Raw genomic sequence first — 21,249 nt, forward strand, 5'->3', positions numbered from 1 at the left:
GTAAGAGCAGTGGTTCCCAACAGTACCCCCTGACCCTGTTTGTCATACCATGAGTACCCCTCACCCACGCGTGTTGATGATCATGGATGGGAATCAAAAACTGGTTCCTGTTGAGAATCGATGAAAAATGTTTCTACATGTTGATATCCTTAGCCTTTATGCCTAACGATCCTCTTATTGATTCTTTACATTACCCCAGAGCTGCAGGACCTTACACCAGCTAGTCTGCCGCAGCTATCTCAGCTTAGCAGTTAGCTAAAGTTTCCAAAGAAAACTCAGGAGTTTCAGCTTGAAGTTTGACTGAGGAACTGAACTCACAAAGAAATGAACTTTACTCTCTCACAGGAGATTTCTGTCAATACATTCAACGTGGTATAAATCTCCTTCATTCATCCATTTTCTGAAACGCTTATCCTGTTCAGGGTCGCGAGTGGCTGGAGCCTATCCCAGCTGTCATTGGGCGAGAGGCGGGGTACACCCTGGACTGGTCCCCTGCCAATCACAGGGCTGACACAAAGACAGACAACCATTCACACTCACACTCACACCTAGGCACAATTTAAAGTGATCAATTAACCTGGTGAGCATGTTGTTGGACTATTGGAGGAAGTTTGAGGACCCAGAGAGAACCCACGCATGCACGGGGAGAACATGCAAACTCCACACAGAAAGACCCATCGGCCAAGCTGGGAATCAAACCGGTGACCTTCTTGCTGTGAGGCTGCAGCGCTAACCGTTGCGCCACTATGCAGCCCATAAATCTCCTTATATACCAAAAATGATTTAAACAGAATTGCTTGGTGCAAAACTGACTTTTTGTTCTTTCCTTTTGAGGCACCTTCAGGCTTCCATATACTCAAGCTTCTGATGAGTGGCACCTGTGGGCTACCCTACAAAAGCCTGTGTGTGACTCCTCCCACTCTCTCTCACACTGCAGCCAGGAAGAGCTGCATGCATGGCAGCAGACTGAAGCAACTCCTCCTTTGTTGGTTATTTATCTGTATTGTTTATTAATTAAACATTTCTTAGTTGATCTAATCTTTTGACTCCTTATGTTGCTTCCCCTGAGCCAGGGTTATAACACTAACATACATAGAAAATTGCGTTGATATGCTAGTGTGCCAGTGGTTAACATACATAGTTTTGACTTTGGTTTTGGATCAGATTTTCAGCAGTCATGACAGAAACACAGTCTTAGTAAACAACACTGAAAACGATGTCAGATTACTAACAGGCAAATGAAAGAAAAGTTATGTGCAGGCAACTTTTACTTATTTTTATTCATTTCCATCCAGAGATATCCAGATCCAGCAAACAATTTTATATTTATTCACTTATAAACTCATTAAAATGTTTTTGACACAGAAAACCTGTAAAGCTACTTTTTTTTTACAGAGAAAATCCACAGAAGGAATTGATGAAGGAATTGATAAGCTGAACCAATAAGGGCATTGGTATCAGTAAAATCTTATCAATACCCATCCCTATTGATGGTTCTTCAAAAGTAGAATGTAACACAGCTGATTATTAGATAAAGACCATTTTATTTTATCTCCTTCTCCTTCCTTCATTCTCTGTCATTTTCTTCTTAATTCAAATGAAACATAAAGATAATAAGCCCTGCTAGCAGAGGTCCTCTCCCTTAGAACCAGGGCCCTAAAAAACATGTTGCCTAGGAGAAACATAAACAATGTAAATCGATAAACATGTAATCAAAATAATCAACCTGCCTTTGTTATATATAACTCTTGTAACACTAACCATAAATAGCTGAATAAATCACTTTAAACAGGCCTTAAACTGTAAAAATCAGGAACTAAGCTCTGAACAAAACAATGTTCAGACACTATAACAGTTACCTTTCTTTTCATCAGCTGTCTGAGACACTTGAGCTTGTCTTTCGCATTTGCCTGGCTGCAGGTAAGCACCTGTTTTGATTTCGGTGGGTGGGGCTGTGCCACAGGTTATTATCTCCCTTACCTCGTGGAGCTGGATCTGAGAAAAATGTGTCTTGAACAAAGAAAAGTAGAGTTAAAAAGGAGATCTGATTTCCATTCATTTCCAAAACAAACACACGCCTTGTTCAGAGTCACATCTTCACCACAGTGTGGTGAGACTCCAGGCCAGAAGGTGGCGCTGCAGTCTGATAAAGCAGCTCCTCCTCACAGCATCTTTAAGAATAATCTGGGTTGATTTGAAAAGCTTGAGGTTGTGGTTGCTACTTCCACAAATAAAGGCCTGAAGTAATACAGGCCGTTGAAGTGTATCAATTTTTAATATTCCATGTCAAGGTCAGCGTTGTTGGATTCGGAAACTGAAATTTGGACGGCTCAGGGCAAAATATATCACAGGGGAAAAAACCCATTCCTCACATTTCTACACAAATTGTCCTCTCGAGGATACTGATTTATGAATGGAGAAGGACATCGCATTATTTTGTGTGATACATCTTTACAAAGCAATGGGGCATTAGGAAGCAAGTGGCTGGCACTGAGGACAGCCATTTATGGAGCTCAAGCCTCCAGATTTCCTCTGAGTCTGCACATCTCCTTTCATGGAAGTCTGTGGGAGGGATCTGTGTCCTGGTTCTGGAGGCGCTCGACGCTGGGGCTCAGATCTCCCAGGGTCCAGCCTGGTCCAAGGACTACAAGATAAAATCTGTGAGAAACCTGAAGGGAGAGCGTGTTTGTTAATGTCTGATTGAAGGCGTGCATCATTCATGGCGCAGAAAATGTTCAGGCCTGAATAATTGAAAGAAGCAGGAATGAAGGCAGATAATTTATACTGATGACTTCCTGCTAACCAACAGAAATCAAACCAAGAATATTCTGTTTTCTGAGGGGGGATGCTGACTGATGTTACTACTATGAGTAAAGTTAGGTTGCTAGGATACAATGGCAGGCTGGAGTGAGATGAGGAAGTGTGAGTGAGTGTGTGTGTGTGTGTGTGTGTGTGTGTGTGTGTGTGTGTGTGTGTGTGTGTGTGTGTGTGTGTGTGTGTGTGTGTGTGTGTGTGTGTGTGTGTGTGTGTGTGTGTGTGTGTGTGTGTGTAAAAAGATGGAACTGCAGCTGAATGCTTATCAGATATCTAGGAAAGAGAGAGTGTAACAGAAGGAGGAAGCAGAGGACAAAAATAGGAGGATAGAGGAGAGGAAGATGGAGGCAGAAACAGTCGTGTCAGGAGAGACGGAGAGATAAAAAGAGGGGGAGGGCTGTGAATATTTCTCCAGAGAGAAGACGGGGAGTATAGGTAAGAGAATAGGGAGAAGAAAGAGAAAGTGAGTGGTTCTGCGCGTGTGTGTGTTTGTGTGTGTGTGTGTGTGTGTGTGTGTGTGTGTGTGTGTGTGTGTGTGTGTGTGTGTGTGTGTGTGTGTGTGTGTGTGTGTGTGTGTGTGTGTGTGTGTGTGTGAAGCTGGAGGTGTGTGGAAAACTCCAGGGAGCGAGGGAGGAAGACACATGTAGGAGGAGAGGAGAGAAGATGAGAAAGCAAGAAGGAGCTGAGAGAGAAACCCTGCACGGACACCTGAGTCAAACACACGTACTGTTAGAGAGCCAGGAACATGAGATGGCTCCACGTTTTTCTGCTTTTTCCACAAACCGCCTCCTTTTCTACAAATCTCTTCTTTTTCAAAAGGGATTTCTGTTTGTGAAGAAGAGCCCGTCTCCAAATCCAGTTTGGTGTGTGACTTAAATGTGCATCAAGTTTTCAAACTGCTCTGGTGGGTTGGTTATTCCCCCTCATCCTGCCCTGTCCCTGCTCTCCATCTTTCCTAACAGGCTCATAGTTATAATCCTGAGGACCATCATAGAGATAGGAACACAGATTATCTTCCTCTTCAATGACAGGAAAAAATCCATAAAATCCATGTTTATTCATGTTAAACAGAGGCAGAGGCAGAGGGACCCCCCTCTGTGACCTCACCTTCAAACCACAGTTTTTAATGAGGAAGTAAAAACAAATGTGATAAAATGTGTCCAGAGATCCTGTGGTGTATTCCTCTCATTTTGTGTACACACTTTTTTTCATGTGCAGAGTAACAGCTAAAATACACCAGATTCATCTGCAGTCCATCTCCGCTCCGTCACTGCAAACATATCAGAGAGGTTTCCACTCAGGTCAATGTGTCAACTTACACTGGATCAGTTCTGTTACAGTCCGTCTGCGCGGCTGGTCCATCATACTGGAGGTAATGTGCTGTGATGGAAAAATTTGAAGTAGGGAACATCCAGCTGGGCAGGAAATCTCATAACATGATGAGCAGAGTCAGACCAGGAGCCAACAGGTTTGAGGTTTTACAGCCCAGCATGGATGAAGAGAGACTGATCGATGGAGAGGGAAGAGCAGGAACTCCTGGGTCTGTGACTCCAGCTGTCTGTCAGTCACGCTGCTTGTTGGACTGAACACACAGCTGGTGTGAGCTGACAAACACAGTCAAGACGCAACAGAGCAGAGTCGCACTGCAGACAGATCTGGTGTATTTCAGGCTTAAAGTGATACTCCAGGATGGAACAAGTTGGGTCCTATCACAAGGTTTAGGGCAGAAATGACCCCTACAGCAGTGTTTTTGTGCAGCAGAAGCCCAGAGCGCTCACACCAAACACCCCTCCCTGCTTGTCAGACGGTTTCCTCTGCACTCAGACGGGGCCATATTTTACTTGACCAAACACACAAATAAACGGACTCCCACCGAAAAAATCTGATATCAGTCTGCATTCACGCTTTACTTAGAGAATTTTCAGCGCGTTACTTTCACACAAAAACACCGCTACATAAGGCTCTAGTTCTCATCGTGTCTCTTCGTCCTGACAGACTACCTGCATGTTTACATCTGGCACGCCGTGCGCGTGGACTGATACACTAAGCGGCGAGTGCCTCGTAGCCAGCTGTGGCTCTGCAGCGGAGGTAGCCCCGTTTTACGACATGATGAGAACTAGAGCCTTATTTAGCGGTGTTTTTCTGTGAAAGTAACGCACTGAAAATTCTCTAAATAAAGCGTCAATGCAGACCAATATCAGATTTTTTCGGTGGGAGTCCGTTTATTTGTGTTTTTGGTAAAGTAAAATATGGCCCCGCAAAAACACTGCTGTAGAGGTAATTTCTGCCCTAAACCTTGTGATAGGACCCAACTTGTTCCATCCCAGAGTATCACTTTAAGGGCAATTTTGAGTGAATGAGGCCTAATGGCTCTGATTAAACTTTGTTTATTTACAGTTTAAGTTTGATGAAACTTGACAACCTTTTTAACCAGAAACATGAGTTTTTCCTCTTCGCGGTGTTGTCCTCAGGGAGATAGGACAGAAGGCAGATGGCATAAATGCCAGACATTTCAGCATCAGCAGGGTTTTTTGTTCAGCACAAATAAGAATATTTCCCTCTTTGCACTGAGTTTCATCTGCAGAGTAGATACACACACACACAGACACACACACATACACATGCACGAGCACACAGAAACATACGAGTTAGCCAGAGTACAGGCATTATTACAGTCTTCTAGAGAATACGAGTTAGACCATTCACTTCTTAATGAGGCACACTAAATAATTATCTCTGTGAATACAGGATGCTGTATGAGCCTTTCAGAAGACAGACTGAAGCGTGTCTTCCTGTCAGAGGTGTGAATGTGCCAGTCATCTCATTTCAGTTTACCTTATTTACTCTGACGGTTTTTTCCAGACAGAGTGCCAGACTGGAACTGTAATTACATTTTAGATGATTAGATTTAAAGACTTAAAAAGCTTTTTCATTCCATGGGTGGGGGAGTTTGAAGCATATGACAGACATTGTATTCCCCCCTGAAAATTCTAAAGTGATTGGCTGATGTAACCAAGACTGCTCTTATCCCAGAAACATCCTGAAACAACCAAAGCATCAACACCGAGTCAGAGGAGGGGGTTGAGGCAGACACAGACACTGACACACATGTTTAGAGGCCCAGAGGAGAAGACTTAGCAGGATTATTGCTCTATAAGTTGAGGGGGTGTTTACATTAAAATGGTTTTTGGGTGAAACGCAAAAGTATTGTTGTGTTTCGGCCTTGCATTTACACAGAAATGGCGTTTTAGCCGACCTAAAGCACAAACTTTTGAAAACGGCCTCCGGAGTGGAATTTTTCAGAAACACTGCCGACATCGTTGTCGTGTAAACAGCAAGTCAGCGTTTTCAGTGGAAAGGCTGGCGTCACACTCCGCTTTGCGTAAGTGCATACAACAGTACAGCAGTAAAGCTTCTTCTAGACAAGACAGTTATAGCGCCAACTACAGGCCGTGCATGCTTACTACAGTGTTTTCAGTCCCTCAGCGTTTCTGTGTAGACGCAGATTTTTTTCACTGTGTTTTAGTGTTTTTGGATGAAACGTCACTTAAATGCAGCACGACATTCTATTTTTTTTTTTTTTTTGGAGAATCCTGCAGACCCTACCTTTAATGCTTCCTAAAGTCAGAGGCTGATACCACCATATGCTAACGTAACATGTGTCCTAAGGTAATCTACCACAGTGTTTCACTAATTCATTACATTTTTAATAATAAGACTAGAATTCAGCCTGCCTCAGACAGACGCCTGGCTCCGTTATGCATTAAATTTAAAGGCTACAGCTCTATTGTCAGGGAATCCAGCTGCAGGTTAAGATTTACTGAAGACACTGGTGGTGAAGGACGGCTGCAGAATGTAATGAAAGACGGACATCTGGGGAATCAAACCTGGACCCTGATGACAAAGAGTGGAGGTGTCTAAAGTGGAGCATCTGACAATAATCCCCCGTCTCCAGTCAATCTCCTGAAGCGCCTCAAGGCCTGACTTCAGCTCCATGCTTCCCTTCAGACACAAAGAAGAAACACTTTGAACCGTTACGCCAACCACACTCAGCTCTTCCTGCCATCTGAAAACAATTTGTTCAGACGTGTTTTGCTCAGTGAATGCTACAGACAGATGTAATCAAACAGATTTCTTTCTACTTAAAATGTCAGCTTTCCACTGACTGAAATTCAAAGCAAACATTTAGAGCGATCAAAGCCTCATTTTAAACAAAAAGGTAAAAACAATTTGTGGGTAGAATAATCTCTTCCTATAATCTGTCAGATCTTTGATAGACTTTCTTGCTTTGCCTGAAACTGTTCAAAGTGCTGCTGAGCAGACTGAGGAGCCATGCAGTGCAGGTCCTGGTCTGTCTTTACTGTCATTACTTCAGATTGCTCTGTTTGTTCATAAAGGCTTATATTGCCTCACACCAGCAGCAGGTCCCTCAGGCTCCCTGACGTGGTCTCCAGGCCATCCTGAGATCCAAACTCAATATTAGAGGTGATTGCCCTTTTGCAGTCTTAAAACATACCCTAGTACTGAGTGGTTTATCTCCCTCCATAGGCATCCTGGAAACTGCGTTGGTGTTTTCTGTTTCTCATAATGGTCCCTAATTTAGTTTTCCTTCCCACACTCATCCTAAGGTCATCTTTTTTCTCTGAAAACTGAAGTGGGAGAAGCTCTTTGGTGTGCTGCAGCTGCTGTAAAAGGTCTGTGTGAGTAACTTCAGGTAATGAACTGAATCAAAACCTCTGAAAAACACAGTATTTATTTGAACCGTCTGTCTGCTGTAAGACGTCTGAAGACTTCACCTGAGCGTTTGTGATTCCCTCTGTTCTGACCCTCACAGAGGAGGACGGCGTGTAGAGTTTTTCATTCACTTTGTCAAGATGAGTAACTGTTTTCATTACAAGGTTCCTGAACATTTTACCTATCTGTGCTGAATACTTGATTCTGAAACAATGCAGAGTGATTCATAAGCCTGATCACAGAGTCAAACCAAAGCATCTGCAGAAAGGAGTCCAACATGTTCCTGTCTCAGGATGGTGTTGAGAGAGGAGGAATAATGGTAAGATAGGAATGCACTGATCCAGATCCTGATATTGGGTATTGGCCCAGTCCAGCTCCATAAAGCTGGATTGGGTGTCAGGCTTTTTTTAACCAAAGTTCTTGGCTATTTGATTTGGATTGTTATCTGATCCACTTTCTTCCTTTTTTGCTATATTACCAGTCTACAGGGTACAAAGGTTTTCAATTGGATGGTAATTCCTGCACATTCTGAATCATTATTTCAACAAACTGCTGGTGAACATTTAAATAATTTATAGTCTAAACAAATATTAAATTAGGTAATCCCATATACTGTGTACCGTTTTTATTGAAAATACTTGCCTGCAACAGCAGAGGGCGCCAGCTTTTTGTAAAGGGACAGTAGGTGTGGTGATCTGTCACAGTGACAGGAGGTGAGACATGGAGAGGCGCGGTGATTGTCCAGAGCCAAATCGACCAACAGTTCATCGAGTTAACAGAAGACTGAGACAGAGTCATGATGCTAGTTTAAGGTAAGGATGGTCAGTGCAGCAGAGACGTTAAACAACTGTCAGGCAGGTAAAAATACAGTTACAGAGTGAAATATCGAAGATTGCATGTCCAAAAAGAAAAGTTTGTGGTGGTTCTCAAAGAGACCGTTTCCAAGAGACTGACCAGAGGGTGTGTGGGATTGTTCCTGAGAAATGTAACAAAGGCATGCCCATTAACAGAGCTTTCATTAGCCCTACCTTGGAAACACAGATCTTAGTGGACAATTTAAAGCCAAAAATGAAAGAATTCTCTATTATTTCAATGTTTGCCTCAGAATTTCAATAAAAAGTAGTTACAAAGTAATTTTTTGGTTATCAGAGTCTTTTTCTGGAGATGGGTCTTGAAAAGAGGGGGTTGTCTTAAAACTGGGGTTGTCTTTAATTCGGGTCAATACAGTATTTATTTTTAGCCAAAACATAGTACACAAAAACACTGGTCCCACAGGAAGGCATACAAGTCATTATTTAACACTGGTGCCGTATATGGTTTTGGTATTGGTGTATACCCAAGCCCAGGTATCAGTACTGGTATCAGGACCAGAAAAGTTGGATCGATGCATCCCTAAAAGAAGAGTGGCCCGAGGATCTCCAACCATCTATGACAGGGTCAGTCAGTGTGTCTGCAATCCAGACACACTGGCTACGTTTCCATGCAGTCAATACATGGGTTAAGGTCAAACGTTCAGTTTCTGAAACATTCAGAACTTGTTTACGAGCCTGAGCAAACAGGGTTATTCCTGTTTACATGGTATCCCAATCGGAACAGCGACACATGGACAACAACATATGGAGAACATCATGACGCAATGTGCATCATTTCCGCTTCTTTCCTTGTATCCATAGCAACAGCAGCAGCAGCATGGTGGACCTCCCGTACCTAAAGACCAAGATTCCTTACAAACAGAAGATGCTCAGAACACAAATGAATGTTTCTTTGGATGGGGATCTCTTGATAGGCGCATACATGACCAAATGTTCAGGTTCTTAGAAAGGGTTATTGGTGTTTACATGGCCGTGCTCAACCAGGTTACTAGTAATATTCCCAGTATGAAAGGGTTAATGACCGCATGTAAACGTAGCCACAGACAGCTTAGCTGGTCAGTAGGGATAACAGCAACAATGCTCACAGTTGAGACACTTGCTTCACTGGTATTTAAAGGTGTATCAACTATAAAGCTCAAGCTCTAAGAAGAAAGAGAGCAGAACCCCAACACAAACACAAACATAAACATCCTGTTTACTTTGTAAAATGTTGCCTTTAATGGAAATGAAGAATCTATGGAAGCACTACAGATCAGAATAATGAGTCCGTCTTAATAAATAATCTTCTTTAACCTGTAGTTGGCAACACTTCAGGAGGGACGAGACCCCTCACTTCAGACGTGCTGTTTCTACAGTTTAAGGTGAAAAGAAAGACCCAGACTGGGCTCTTGTTTTTGTTGTTGGGAATGGTGATAGATACAGACACTTTTGAAAGCACTCTTCTTTTCCAATCCTGGTCAGGGATAAAAGCTGTAGCAAAGGTCACAGCCTGGGCTCTATTGCTTCATGCACCTGATGTGCACCCTGAACCTCCTGACATCCTGTCAGACAGAGGGAGGCAGCAGGGACGGCGCACATTTTACCCCCACCATCTTTGATGAGATAAGAAAAGACAGTGTGCAGAGGAAGGACACTGAATCTTAATTATTGAAAGTCGTCTGACAGCAGTAGCCAGTGTAGGTACGTCAGGAGGAAGCTAAGAAACAAGAGCTACAACACCGCAGAGATCCAAACAAGTTCAGCTACAGGTGCAGAATATTTCCAGGTTTCAGTAAATGTGCCGTAAATCATCGGTCAGGACAAACATCAGCCAGAACCAAGCTAGCACAGAGCCCGTTCTGTAAGATAATGCCGCGATGAAACTGTATAAACTCACAGAAAGGATGCTGAAATAACAACACCATGCCGATTTAATCAGTGGAGTGTGGTTTGACTAATGAAATGCAACATCAAGACATTATATAGACATTACTGCACATCTGCCCAATTAATGGAAGTCGTCTTGATAAAAGTCTTTCTCATTCAAACCTTTTTTTCATGTTTCATCCCAAGTCCTCTCTGAATACCTCAGCTTATGATGGTCCTGCCACTGCTTTGTGGTTTTAAAGACTTCTGAGTGTGAAGCCTGATAACATGCACTGACAGCAATGAAAAGGATGCTCTGACATTTTGGGTTTTGTCTGTTATTCTTCTTTGGCAGGAATCTGTCAAAATGGAGATTCAACTCTCTCTATTGATATTACAGCTGGACAGAAAGGCCCTTTTCAATCTGTGAGCCTTTTGACAGGTGTGTGATGGAGACAGAGAACAGACTCAAATGTGAAATGTCAAGGTAGTCCTTAGAGTATCTGGTGTTAGATCTTGAGTCTTTGTCAGGGCAGAACAGAGCTGACTCAGCATGGTAAGAGTCTGACATTAGTGACCAGTTTGATTCAGTATAAAGACTGAAAATCCTGAGGATCCCTCATCATTTGTTGGTGTCTACTTTTTGAATATATGCACCTATACCTAGCTTCTGGTACATTTCTTTTGTAAAACTAAAAATGTTTGCCGTCTTTTTGTAACATTTAGAGGTGGAATATTTCTGGTTCACACTAGATTCCTCTGTTTTTAAATGCTGAAGTGCTCGTACAAGGAAGGACAGTCATTTAGTTTTCTGACAGCTGGTTTTTATGCACTAAACCATCAAATTTAAAAGTCCTTGTCTAAACTGAGTGATTCATTTGGAACTGCAGAGAATTAAAAGAATGAGACCTTTTCTGTGCTGAATGGTGAAAATAGATAAGTTCATGTCTCTTAAACTTTACAGTCAACACAGCATGGATGTTGTTATGACTCCCTTTATTTAACATAAGTTCACAAAAACTGGACCTGAAAACAGTCATATGGGCTTTCTAAAGCCCCCCAAACATACAGCTGCGGGTCAAACCCTCTCTGGGAGTGAAGAGCTGGTTATGGGACCAGAAATCAAGTTTTGCCGCCACCTGGTGGAAATGACCAAACCTGCCATGAGCAGAACACCATGAGTCCAGAAGATCTCTAAAATAACAGCTGAACATACACTACGCGATGGACTAGTAATGCCCTCTTAGTCTTTTAAAACAGGAATCTAAAAAATGTAGCATTTCAACAAAAACATATCAGGCCTAAATAGATTTTTTTAAAGTAACTATTTCTAGAAATGAGGATTTTTATGAGAGTAAATGCCAATAACACATCTGTTTATTACTAAATGAGAAGTTGTTCATTGTGTGGTTGTGTCATACCATTGTTGTAATCTTCTAGTAGTTACAGCTGTTACAGCTGATCACCAAATTATGTCTTTTTATGACATAATACAGACCACTTTCTCTTCATTTTGACTGTTTTTCACAACCTGAATGCTTAATCTCGGAGTCATGACTATCTGTTCACCATTACTTTTTGTATCAGTATCATCAAAAACATTTGGCTTTGTTTGGCTTACTGTAAACTTAGTTTATTTATTGTTTTGTTTCGTTTTGTTTTGTTTTGTTTTTTATTAAAACTGTCTTTGGGGTGATTAAAGGAAGTAACCCTGTTGATGATTGTACTTTTTGAGGAAGTAAGAGGCATTCAGGAACTGCCAAAACACTTTACAAATAAAATCGCTACTGAAAACACATTTTCACTCACGTTTCCGACAGTCCCTGAATTTCTCGTATTTGCGCGCCATGACCCGGATGTAGTTCCGTTCAACTTTATATTCCGTACTTCCTTTCTCCACCTTCCTCTTTCCCTACTGCAGCAATGTCTAAGAGAGGTATGTCCCCCTGCCTTATTAAATCCACATTCATCTACCGTTTTTTACCCCGCGACGGAGTTTTAAACGATGTAAAATTGTGAAAGATGAAATGAAAGGTTACATGTGTGTGATTAGTTTTAAATTTCATCAAACGATGTTGAAGTATTTAAAGATGATAGCGCCGCTAGCTGAGTTAGCTGCTGGAAGCCATGTTTGATCGTCAGCGCCGGAGAGGCATGACGTGAAGCTGGAGTCTTGAACTGAGAACTTACAGCTCTATGTTACTTCAAGATGATATAATGTGACGTGCTTAATGCTTTGTGATATTACTGGGCAGGATCCATGCCGTTTATTTAGGTTATTAAAGGGGAACGCTAAGCACAGCCGGTACGAAGAGGTATGCTAAAGTTGCTAACGTTAGCTTCATGTGTCAGTCACAGTGAGCCTCTGATAAAGTGTTATTTGAACAGTTTGAACAGCACGGTGGTATCTGCCATGAGGTGGTGCTTATAAAGCTGTAATATCGTGTGGTGCAGTTGGTGTGATTAATCTATTTGACATTACTCCAGTCTCATAGCATGGGGTTTAACGTAACCTGTAAACTGAACTCTTCATCACAGTGATTTATCTTGTTCACGTACCTTTAGGAAAACTGTTTCCACGCTTGTACAGATACTCGGTGATTTTCCTGGTCACGTTGCTGGAATAATACTTTGTATCAAAAGATGTTCATGTTAGTAAGACTAAGAAGACATCTTGATTTAATGTCACACTTGAAAGTGCGATTGTTGTACATTCAAATCAAATTTCCATATTTGATGTAAGCTTGCATTGAAGTCTTCCATCCAAGAATTTAGGGGGGAACTTTTGAAATTATTGTTACACAAACGGCATGTAATAGAAAGTATCACAATGTTGACATAGCAGTGATGAGAACATTAGCACTGCCGTTTCTCATAGTGTGACATTTCTTCTTCCAGGACGTGGAGGTTCGTCTGGAGCCAAGTTCCGCATCTCACTGGGTCTCCCAGTGGGAGCGGTCATCAACTGTGCTGATAACACAGGTAAGCCGGGCTTCACCGTCATGGTTTGTCTGAAGAGTCGAGTGTTTGTTGTGATATGAAGCCCTCATTTGATTCTATGACGGCAACATTGTGAAGGTTAAAGAAATACAGTCAACTCCTGGTGAAAGTGAGGTCTGTAACATGTTATTAGAGGGATTACTGACCAACCAAAGTTAGAAGTTCAACCCCAGCTAGACGTTTCCTATCCTCTTGCTGTTACTGTAGTTACTGAAGTGACTCTGTGTGGGCATTAAGGTGTCTGGTCTACTGAATTGGAGTGAATCAGTCCCTGTGCTGCATGTGAGCTGTATTTTCAGAGATAAATTTAATGTCTTTTACTGAGCTGCACTAAGAATAGGTGTGTGTTTAGACAGCTTATTTCAGACCCTGATTGCCTTTGCAGATAGAGCTTAACTTAATGTTGTGTGGGCATCGTATAGTGTAAGGACTACTAGCTGAATTATTCAATGGAAACCCAATTATCAGAGCAGCCTGAGACTGATGGTTGTGATTAAATCTAGGAGTTAATGTTGTCCCCCTTCCAAAAGCACTTGCTTTGTCTGCTCAGTGGCTGGGTGAGTTGTCGTAGAAGGGAATAGTGACTCTTCATCTCTGTGGGTGAGACGGCAGCGGCACGCCGTGGCTGACTGATCTCAATCAGGGATGAAACACCTTTACCTTATTTACCTTTTGAAGCTTCCTCTCAGAAATGCAGCCCCTGTTAGCACATACCAAACCTCAAGAGTCTTGTTTCAGTGTCTTCTGTTCTTTCTGTAATCTTTTTTTCTACAACCATCAGGTGCCAAGAACCTGTACATCATCTCTGTGAAGGGCATCAAGGGTCGTCTGAACCGTCTGCCTGCTGCAGGAGTGGGTGACATGGTCATGGCAACAGTGAAGAAAGGCAAACCAGAGTTAAGGAAGAAGGGTAAGTTGGGTTCAGCAGGTGTCAATGAAGTCTGACTAACTTTCACATCAGAAGAACGAGACATATACAGAAACATTCAGGGCAGAAGACATAGGAGCAGTGTCTGTTGGAGGTTGGTTTCATCTGCAATGTATGATTGAAGTTTGAGCTGTTGTTGCATTATAAACCCAGTGGTCCTTATCAGGACGTTGCTCTTCTAGCGTGTGCAGACAGAAAGTGAGCATCCAACAGCCGCCACTAAACATCCTCCATCTCTACCTTCCACCTGTTGGCTGCTTCTCACAGGGTGCTGAGAGCACTGCTGCTGACTCTGTTCAGATTTTTGAGCTTGACCAGTTGCATTTGTGCAGACTTGAAACAACAACAATGAAAAATCCAAAATCAATGTTGAGTTGTATCAGTTAGGAGTAGATATCATCAGATCCCAAGTATCATGAGCACATCTTTTATCCAGGGATTGAGGACAATAGGCCACTTAGTGAACATGGTGAGCAAAGCTGAACAGACAGCAAGCACAGTTTCTGGTATTTACTCTCCAGGCATCGTGTGTTATCTGTCAAACGTAAAGAAAAAGGAAAGAGTGGCATCAGGGCAGGAAAATGCTCCAGCTGTTTTGAGATGAACTCTCCATGAACGTTGTTTCTCTGTGCGTTCACAAAGAGGAGTTTTCTAGTATGGACAGAGTCAGGTGTGAAAGTTGGTCCAGCTCCAGTCCAAACCCTGTTGACCGTCCTGGACTGTGAGGTCTTCTTGTTGCTCCAGTTACAGCCTACAAAGGGAAAACAGAGTGTGTCTCATCAACTGGGGAATAGGAAATCAGGGCCCTGTATGAGAGCTGTCCCTAAAAAACAAGATGTATTTACAGAGGTAAACTCAGTGTCCCCCTCAGGGAAGCTCTGAAAAAAGGTGAGTGTTTAGACCGATTAATTTAAATCCTGATTGTCTTTGTAGATAAAGCTTAACTTTATACTGCGCTTACATCGTAAAGTGTTGGAATTACAAGCTAAATCATCCCACACATCAGCGATCATTCGAGCAGCCTGAGACTGATGGCTGTGGTTATATCCAGGAGTTAAATCTGCACTCAGTGTTGTCCCCCTTCCAAAAGCACTTGCTTTGTCTGCTCAGTGGCTGGGTGAGTTGTCGTAGAAGGGAATAGTGACTCTTCATCTCTGTGGGTGAGACGGCAGCGGCACGCCGTGGCTGACTGATCTCAATCAGGGATGAAACACGTACCAAACCTCGAGAGTCAGAGATCTCTGAATTTAAAGTCGTTTATAGACGTTTAGCATTTTGTTAAGAACATTTTTGGTGTTCTTTCTGTGGGTTTTGTTGTACATTTTTATCTTGCCAGACATCTTTATTACATTTAGTGTTTCTGTGACTTCAGTTGAAACATGGTGCCTGAAATGGTCAGCGATCGTTTGCTCACAGGTTTTCTAGAATGTGTTTCTCTTTCACTCTGCAGGAGCAGAAACCGCTGACTTCAGGTTTTATCTGTAAAACAGAGAGGAAGTCATCACCAAAAAGAGATGGAAAGTAACTTTAATGTGTGTGTTGTGGACTCACTCATCCTCCTCTGCCCACAGTGCATCCTGCGGTGGTGATACGGCAGCGGAAGTCGTATCGACGAAAAGACGGCGTGTTTCTCTACTTTGAAGACAACGCGGGGGTCATAGTAAACAACAAAGGAGAAATGAAAGGTGAGTTTCATACCTTTAGCTGCTGTGGCTCCAACACCAGTCTGCTCATGTGATGTTAGCTGAGACTGTAAGGATGCCAGGATGTAATTATTGAGAGCACAGCAGCCATGTTCCCAAAAGTTCGTTAAAGTTTGAACTAATCACGTCTTTGTAAAGAGCCATTGGTGCTGATCTCACAAGGTTTTACGTGTGCAGCAGGGCTGTCCCTCAGTTTTTCTGCTAATGCAGATACAGCTTCAGATAAAGGTAGTTACCCCTTCCAAAAGCACTTGCTTTGTCTGCTCAGTGGCTGGGTGAGTTGTCGTAGAAGGGAATAGTGACTCTTCATCTCTGTGGGTGAGACGGCAGCGACACGCCGTGGCTGACTGATCTCAATCAGGGATGAAACACCTTTACCTTATTTACCTTTTGAAGCCTCCTCTCAGAAATGCAGCCCCTGTTTTTTCTCAGACTGTATATTTGAACAAGTTGTTGAATGAACTAAAACTGGGACTGTTTGTTCTGTCTCCAGGTTCAGCCATCACAGGCCCAGTGGCCAAAGAGTGCGCTGATCTGTGGCCCAGGATCGCCTCCAACGCTGGAAGCATAGCCTGAGCTGGACCTGCACCTGTTCTATGTTTTCAATAAAAACTGTTGGTAATCAAGCCTACGCCTTCAGGTTTTTATTGTAACCACCAGAGAATTTAAAGCTGTCATTTACCATCATGCATCTGTTCAAACTGAGCTTAATAAAGCAGGGCTCTGATCTGTAACGCTCAGCTCTGGATTCACAAACACGTCTCACTGTTCACCAAACAGTTACAGGATCTTTGCTGTCATGTCAGATATTCAACTGCAAAGAAGTGAAGTGTAAAGACAGGATTCAGGTTAGAGAGTAAGTTCTAGTTTTTCTCAGTGTCTTGGAGCTTTTCTCACATCAGTGTTAAAATCCTCAGAGCCGTTAGTTTAACCTGCACAACATTTAGTCATCTGTGTTCATCCCAGCAGTTTCTCAATCCCTTCCAACAAGCTCCTGATGCTTTTGGAAATACACGAGTTGCTTTCTTACAACTCTCAAATGTTTATTTACTGTGGCCGTTGGGTGTCAGACAATTTGCAGAAGCCACAACATCGATGCAAGAGCAAAAAACACAAATGCAAAAAACAGCAACACAAATACCAAAGCCACAACATGACAGAAGTACAGTCACAACAGAGGTTAGAGGAGGTTAGTTAACCCGATAGGCACAGAAAAAATGATTATCTTTTTCAACTTCCTCTTTGACAAATAAAGCTTTGTAGTGGTCTCACCTTGAAATGTCCTTCAGAGTACCTATATTTTTTAGTGAAAAAACATTTCCCAGGGATACGTCACTAAAAAGAGTTTGAGATCCACAGGTCAGGAGCCTTTCTGGGTAGTGTCACCAAGAACTGACTCTTTTTGCTTTGGAAAACAGTGAACCATCATCACAAAACCAAGACAAAGCGGTTTGATCGTCTTGTTCAGTGTCAGGACTTTTCATCTCGGTGACACTTGAAGACTTGCTTTGGAGGAATGAACAGTTCATTTTGACACAGTGACACGCCTTAGCAGATGATCAACCAGGTTTTGCAGTTTGTGCTAACTGTTTTGAGAAATGCACTAAGTCTTGTACAAATGTTAACATTAATGTGACAAATGCACCAGAGTGACTGAGAAAAGCTGTCCAAAGTAAACGAGGGAATGAAAGGAGCTTTTTCCCCCTTTCATTGCACTTATTGCTTTAGAGGTGTTAAAAGCTGCATGAAGGGACAGGAATAATCATTTCTAAGTCTTTGAAAAGACATTTTTAAATGAGAACCTGTTACATGTACTAAATGCACTTCACCAGACTTGCCACCAGAGGGAGTATTTGAACTCAATAAAAGAAGTTCTGACGATCTGTTAAAGCTTTATTTCCCAGCTTACAGATTAAACATTAACTTCAAAACACAAAATATGCTGATACTTCCAAAACACAGCACTCACGTAACACCCAAGAGGTTCAGGAAATCCCCACTGAGGGGAGTATATTCACAAACACCAACACATGTAGACACACAACCAAGAAAAAGTGATTGAAACCTGAGTGACATTTAAGAAACAGTCGTGGAAAGAGTTTGCACATGATTCAGAGTGAAACAGCCGAGTGTGGAGACGAGTACAGAGGACGTTTTGGTTCTGGCTCTTCTTGATTAAAAAAAAAGTGCAACAAAAAAACAATCAATGTTCATAAAATCTGACCAACGTGCAGAATATAGGGCAGGTTATCGGCATGTCAGCGTTACATAAATACACCATCTGTTGGTCCAGGTTGCCTTTGAATCATCTCCGTTTCTGCTTACACGGTTATTCCTCCGCTCAGTGTGTGTGTGGTCTACTTGGACATCCCAGGCCTCCGCTTCCAGACGGAAAGCAGCAGGTCCACAGAGAGGGGCCAGGCAGCCACCTGCTTCCCCTGAGTCATCTACTGTAAATAACAGATACTTAACCTAACACACTGACTCCATCCAAAGACCGCAGGGGATGATGGGAGGTTTCTGGGTGTGTCAGCTACGTAGGTTTGTAGGTAGGTGGCAGACTTAAACATATGCAGTGAGAGGTCAGCTGAAAACCAATCAGAGTGGCTGTGGACGCACTTTGAGCCTGAAGAATGAGCGTTTGTACTGACAGCTCTGTAGATGAGAAGCACTGGCTTTAAGTGTTTTTAAACACTTTGTTTCAGTCGTTTCTGGGTTTACTGCAGGTCTTCAACAGAATCTCACAAATTTGCCACATGAATAAAATGAAAGAGGATATTTAGCATTCATGTGGAACAGCTGAATTAAATTCACTCGACTTTCAGTACCAAAGGAAGCATCTCACTGTAGGAGTTTAACTCAAATGTTCAGGTTTTATTAAAGCTGAGTGTTGGTCCCTGACACTGATAAATAAGGAAGAGCTCAGTTGCACAATTATGACACCACTTCATGGGATTATATCCAATCTGGGATTAAAAGCCCTCCCCCCTCTCCCCCTGGTCTCCTCCTCCCTGGGGGGCTCAGGGATGGTGGGTGTGGGGCTGGGCAATGGGCGCTGCTCGCAGGTGGCCTGTGGGTGGGTGTGCCATGTCCCGTCTCTGTAGGTGCAGTAACACACAGTCCGCTCATCCAGGTTCACCCGCTCGCCTGCTGAGATCACCCGGTTCCCCGCAAAGCAGTTTGGACCTGGAGGGACAGGAAAGGTTACTTATCGTACTGTTACCTGGTTAAAGGAGGCAGTGTTCTTTCTGTCCTGTTAGAAAACACACACACACACACACACACACACACACACACACACACACACACACACACACACACACACACACACACACACACACACACACACACACACACACACACATCTCTAACAGTTACACTCACCACTTTATCAGGTACACCTTGCTAGTACCGGGTTGGACCCTTTTGCCCTCAGAACTGCCTTAATCCTTGGTGGCATAGATTCAACAAGGTCCTGGAAACATTCCTCAGAGAGTTTGCTCCATATTGACATGATAGCATCACACAGTTGCTGCAGATTTGTGGTCTGAACATCCATGATGAGAATCTCCGGTTCCACCACATCCCAAAGGTGCTCTATTGGATTGAGATCTGGGGACTGTGGAGGACATTTGAGTACAGGGAACTCATTGTCACGTTGAAGAAACCAGTCTGAGATGATTCCAGCTTTATGACATGGAGCGTTATCCTGCTGGAAGTAGCCATCAGAAGATGGGTACACTGTGCTCATAAAGGGATGGACATGGTCAGCAACAATACTCAGGTATGCTGTGGACTTTAAACCATACTCAGTTGGTACTAAGGGGCCCAAAGTGAGCCAAGAAAATATCCCCCACACCGTTACACCACCAGCAGCAGCTGAACACTTGACACAAGGCAGGATGGATCCATGCTTTCATGTTGTTGAGGCCAAATTCTGACCCTACCATCTGAATGTGGAGCAGAAATCCAGACTCATCAGACCAGACAACGTTTTTCCAATCTTCTATTGTCCAGTTTTGGTGTTGCTGTGTGAATTGTAGCCTCAGTTTCCTGTTCTTAGCTGACAGGAGGGTCACCCGGTGTGGTCTTCTGCTGCTGTAGCCCATCTGCCTCAAGGTTGGACGTGTTGTGTGTTCAGAGATGCTCTTCTGCAGACCTCGGTTGTAACCAGTGGTTATTTGAGTTACTGTTGCCTTTCTATCAGCTCCAACCAGTCTGTCCATTCTCCTCTGACCTCTGGCATCAACAAGGCATTTTACCCACAGAACTGCTGCTCACTGGATGTTTTCTCTTTTAACTCTCAGGGAGTTAAATTTACTCTTTGCAGTGGATGTGTGCGTTTGGCGTCATGCTTTGAGGATGTTTTTCTTCAACTGGAATTGGAGCCGTTAGTCCGTTTCCTTCAAGCAGTCTGGTTTGGATCAGTACAGTTTGGTACAGGTCGGATCAGTTAAGCGTGGTCCTGTTTGCGTTTCCACAGCTAACTGTGCCCCCTTGTGGTAGGCAGCATGTAAGCTGGATGACGCATCAGCTACGTAATAGCCTGACGCCATAGCAGAGCAACACAGTGTACCCCGCTAATAAATCCAACGAAGAAGAAAAACGTAACACAATAAACACAGATCATCCAGCAATTTGTCTTCTCTGTGATTGTCATGTGTCTCTTTGTTACAAAGAACAATCAAGCTTTGTTTCAGAGAAGGCTGTGAGCCACCAGGAGAAATACAGCAGCCGCTGTCACACAGGAAGTGACCATTCTTTACAACAATCAACAGACTGCAGTGTTTCTAGCTCCACCTTCAGGGGTCAGATCAGTTTAGTCTTGCGCCCCAACAGAAGGGAACCAAAAAGTGGGACGGCTGGTCTGGGTTATCTAACGACCTGTCCCGGGATCAGTGTGCCGTACTGAGACATGATAGGAATCATGTACAGCTCTAAGTACCAATCAGTGTTGGCACAAAACTTTCAGGTTTCTGAGAGCTGAAGACGAGGAAGACCTTCATCTTTCAGCTTCACCAGAGGAGGATTCAAGTTTTGGAATGGCCCAGTCAGAGCCCAGACCTGAATCAGTGAAAACCTGTGGGCTGGTCTGAAGACAGAGGGCTGTGTACAGGAGATGCCCTCACAGTCTGACAGGTCTGAAGCTGATTTTTGCAAAGAAGGGTGGTCAGATATCTCCCACTACAGGCTGAAAGGGTTAAAGGTCACTGTAAAGATGAATCAAAAGCTCTGAAATGATTTATCTGCGTCATCACGTCTGTCACATAAACCCTGGGTTAAAACAGCAGGGTGAGGATGTTTGAAATCCCCCTGTGTAGTAGTTGGAGGATACGAGACACATTGGAATGAC

General features: G+C 43.1%; 2 protein-coding genes across 2 annotated transcripts in view; one reads left to right on the forward strand and one right to left on the reverse strand.

Annotated features, from left to right (window-relative positions):
- The first annotated feature begins 12,100 nt into the window (after window positions 1-12,100).
- rpl23 (ribosomal protein L23) lies at window positions 12,101-16,522 on the forward strand. Its single transcript, XM_074695804.1, has 5 exons — window positions 12,101-12,201; window positions 13,164-13,247; window positions 14,047-14,175; window positions 15,765-15,878; window positions 16,390-16,522. Exons 1-5 carry the CDS (start codon window positions 12,189-12,191, stop codon window positions 16,470-16,472), a joined length of 423 nt encoding a protein of 140 aa, XP_074551905.1. The 5' UTR covers window positions 12,101-12,188; the 3' UTR covers window positions 16,473-16,522.
- A 1,278-nt stretch (window positions 16,523-17,800) lies between these two features.
- Window positions 17,801-21,249, reverse strand: part of LOC141809057 (von Willebrand factor C domain-containing protein 2-like) — a 7,509-nt gene continuing 4,060 nt past the window's right edge. Inside the window, exon 3 of the mRNA XM_074695869.1 lies at window positions 17,801-19,082. Within this exon, the coding sequence (XP_074551970.1) occupies window positions 18,844-19,082 (239 nt within the window). The 3' untranslated portion in view covers window positions 17,801-18,843. The remainder of the gene's footprint in view (window positions 19,083-21,249) is intronic.

This window comes from Halichoeres trimaculatus, unplaced genomic scaffold (genome assembly GCF_033239565.1).
Source record: "Halichoeres trimaculatus isolate MK-OKI-2021-1 unplaced genomic scaffold, fHalTri1.1 fHalTri1_scaffold_20, whole genome shotgun sequence".
NCBI lineage: Eukaryota > Metazoa > Chordata > Actinopteri > Labriformes > Labridae > Halichoeres > Halichoeres trimaculatus.

Bases quoted from the DNA above. Each gene is read 5' to 3' on its own strand.
- rpl23 (XM_074695804.1), top strand. The intron at 13,248-14,046 runs GTAAGCCGGGCT...TACAACCATCAG, and splicing joins CAACTGTGCTGATAACACAG to GTGCCAAGAACCTGTACATC. The intron at 15,879-16,389 runs GTGAGTTTCATA...TTCTGTCTCCAG, and splicing joins CAACAAAGGAGAAATGAAAG to GTTCAGCCATCACAGGCCCA.